Raw genomic sequence first — 2,302 nt, forward strand, 5'->3', positions numbered from 1 at the left:
ACGTACCACCAATCTTCAATTATTCGTAGATAAGCAAAACAAGAAAGAAATACCTAATCAGCAATGGAATCGTGATAATAAAAGCCGCAGTAAAATTTACACGGCTTTTATTATGATTACGTACTTATTACCTACATGTTTGTTTTACTTATCGTTAGAGTAGATTTGTACTATCTAAAATGGTCCACTTGCAATAATCATTAGTAAATTTATTTCATGTCTAAAAAACAGTAGTCGTGATCGTTATTTCGTTATTGTTTTTTAGAAATAAGTGACAAACACGTGCGTGCATGCGTGCGTGCGTGCGTGGCAGTGAAGCGTTTTAAATTGGGCACCGAGGAAAAATAAATACAAATACGTATTCTAATAGTGTGAGTTTTTAATAACAATTTTTTATTATTATTTACAATACATAATTACAAAGGTACGTAAGTGTGTAGAATTAAAACTTGTACTAAAATGTAATAGCTAATAATAAAAAAGACAGATTAAGCTGCTACGGATTTTGCTTGCAATATTCGTCTATTAAATCAGAAATGCAATCGAAGGTGTAGAACGCGACATCGCAGGTTGTTCCATCGTCTAAAAATTACAGAAAGGAAATAATTATCTGTTTTATTACTGTAAGAAACATTTCCGATCAACTTATAGATTCATGTATTAGGTACCTATCTATACGTAGGTACTTACATGCTTAGCACTTGTTATCTTACATTTTATCAAACACTTGGGATTGATAATAACTAATTAATAATTGCATATTTTATGTAATTACCTATTGCTAGGTACCTGCGTATAAAATTGACTTTATGTTATTTACCTTTAACACTTTCCAAAGTAGTTGCATATGTCTTTTTTGCGTTTGCTAGGCAGCTATTCACCGCTCGAAATGTCCCTTTTATGTATTCAGGATCTGTAACACCTTCTGTGTATAACGTAACAAGTCCATCTGGCCTGGGAAATCCAAATTCGTTTACCTAAATTTAATAAAATTCCTATACCTACTGGTCAGTGGTCACAAACAACTGCTGTTCCATTAAACTAGCGAATTCAACCGAAAAGTAGAATGTCTGAACGGTAGAAAAATTTCTCAGTTACCTATTTACCTTTACTATTATTTAGGGAACGGCATATTTAGGTACGTATCGGTAAATGAAGAGAATTCAATAAGTTTTTTTTTCAATATAATAAATAAATAAAAAAGTTTTATTGAAATTTGGTGGAGGCGCTAGGTAAATTTTATTTTTTGCAACTATGTGTTGAATTTTGAGAAATTAATAACTAATTTAACATTTTACACTCTGACATTGAATAAGTGGCTGTTTGAATTAAAAGTTTGTCATTTTATTTTAGTCTAAGCTATTAATTAAGTTGACTCCTAATTGGATAAATCCATTTATTTTTTGAGAATTCTCTGATGTATGAGTATATGCGTACGTAATAATTGTTAACGAGACCAATGAAATGTTTATTACGATTTTTTGCGATAAATAAAAGTTAAAAATTCACACAGACAAAACTTATCAATGATTCATTGACTTATAAAGTTACTAATGATCAGTACAACACAACATGATAATTCACGGGGTCATCATACTATCATTATGTACTTCCTTTCGTTTAAATATCAATAAGTAAAAAAAATACGTATTTTATCAATAAAATAAGTAAACGATATTTATTTACATATGAAGGTAATTGTGCAGGTATAGGTACTTACTGCTTTCATTTTTCGATAAACACACTGAAGAAGACACTACAAAAAAAATTAATTAATCATTTATTAGCTCTCCTATTATCCATAAAATTTGAACAAATTCTGTCGCTCTTATGTATGATCTCATTGGATATAAAATATTTGTATATTTTTTAAACTTACAATCTAGGTACCTAATACGTTTCAGAAGAAAATTTGTATTAATTTGTCAAAGTATATATTCCACGCGAGAATTGTTTTCGTTCAAAATATTTTTTTATACGTATTTTGATGATAAAAAGTTGTAAATTTGTTTAACGTTCCAAATTTTCGGGTTCTAGCAATAAGAATATTATTTGTTAAAATAAACACATTAGGTGCATAGAAACATATATATTCTTATACTTATTAGCAAAAGGCCAACGTTTCGCTTCCAGATCGGGAACTTTATCAAGGCACTATATGACTACACCAATCAATTCAAAATTAAGTTAGTAAACCTGATTATATGGGAACATACAATTAGTAATACTTACATTTGCTTGGTTTCAATTATACTGTACAGTATGTAACTGAATTTGAAAGTTAAAATCAATTAAAGCAACG

The 2,302-nt window shown here is 29.2% G+C and overlaps 1 protein-coding gene across 1 annotated transcript; it reads right to left on the reverse strand.

The window, feature by feature from the left end:
• Positions 1–270: 270 nt before the first annotated feature.
• On the reverse strand, positions 271–2,296 carry LOC112905070 (general odorant-binding protein 70-like). The gene is made up of 3 exons (XM_025976698.1): positions 1,721–2,296; positions 821–977; positions 271–582 (listed from the first exon to the last, which is right to left on the reverse strand). The coding sequence occupies exons 1-3, from the start codon at positions 1,727–1,729 to the stop codon at positions 497–499; spliced, it is 252 nt and encodes an 83-aa protein (XP_025832483.1). The 5' UTR covers positions 1,730–2,296; the 3' UTR covers positions 271–496.
• Positions 2,297–2,302: the final 6 nt, after the last annotated feature.

This window comes from Agrilus planipennis, unplaced genomic scaffold, assembly GCF_000699045.2.
Source record: "Agrilus planipennis isolate EAB-ADULT unplaced genomic scaffold, Apla_2.0 scaffold385, whole genome shotgun sequence".
NCBI classification, from domain to species: Eukaryota; Metazoa; Arthropoda; class Insecta; order Coleoptera; family Buprestidae; genus Agrilus; species Agrilus planipennis.

Bases quoted from the DNA above. Each gene is read 5' to 3' on its own strand.
- LOC112905070 (XM_025976698.1), bottom strand. The intron at 583-820 runs GTAAATAACATA...TGTAATTTTTAG, and splicing joins TACTTTGGAAAGTGTTAAAG to ACGATGGAACAACCTGCGAT.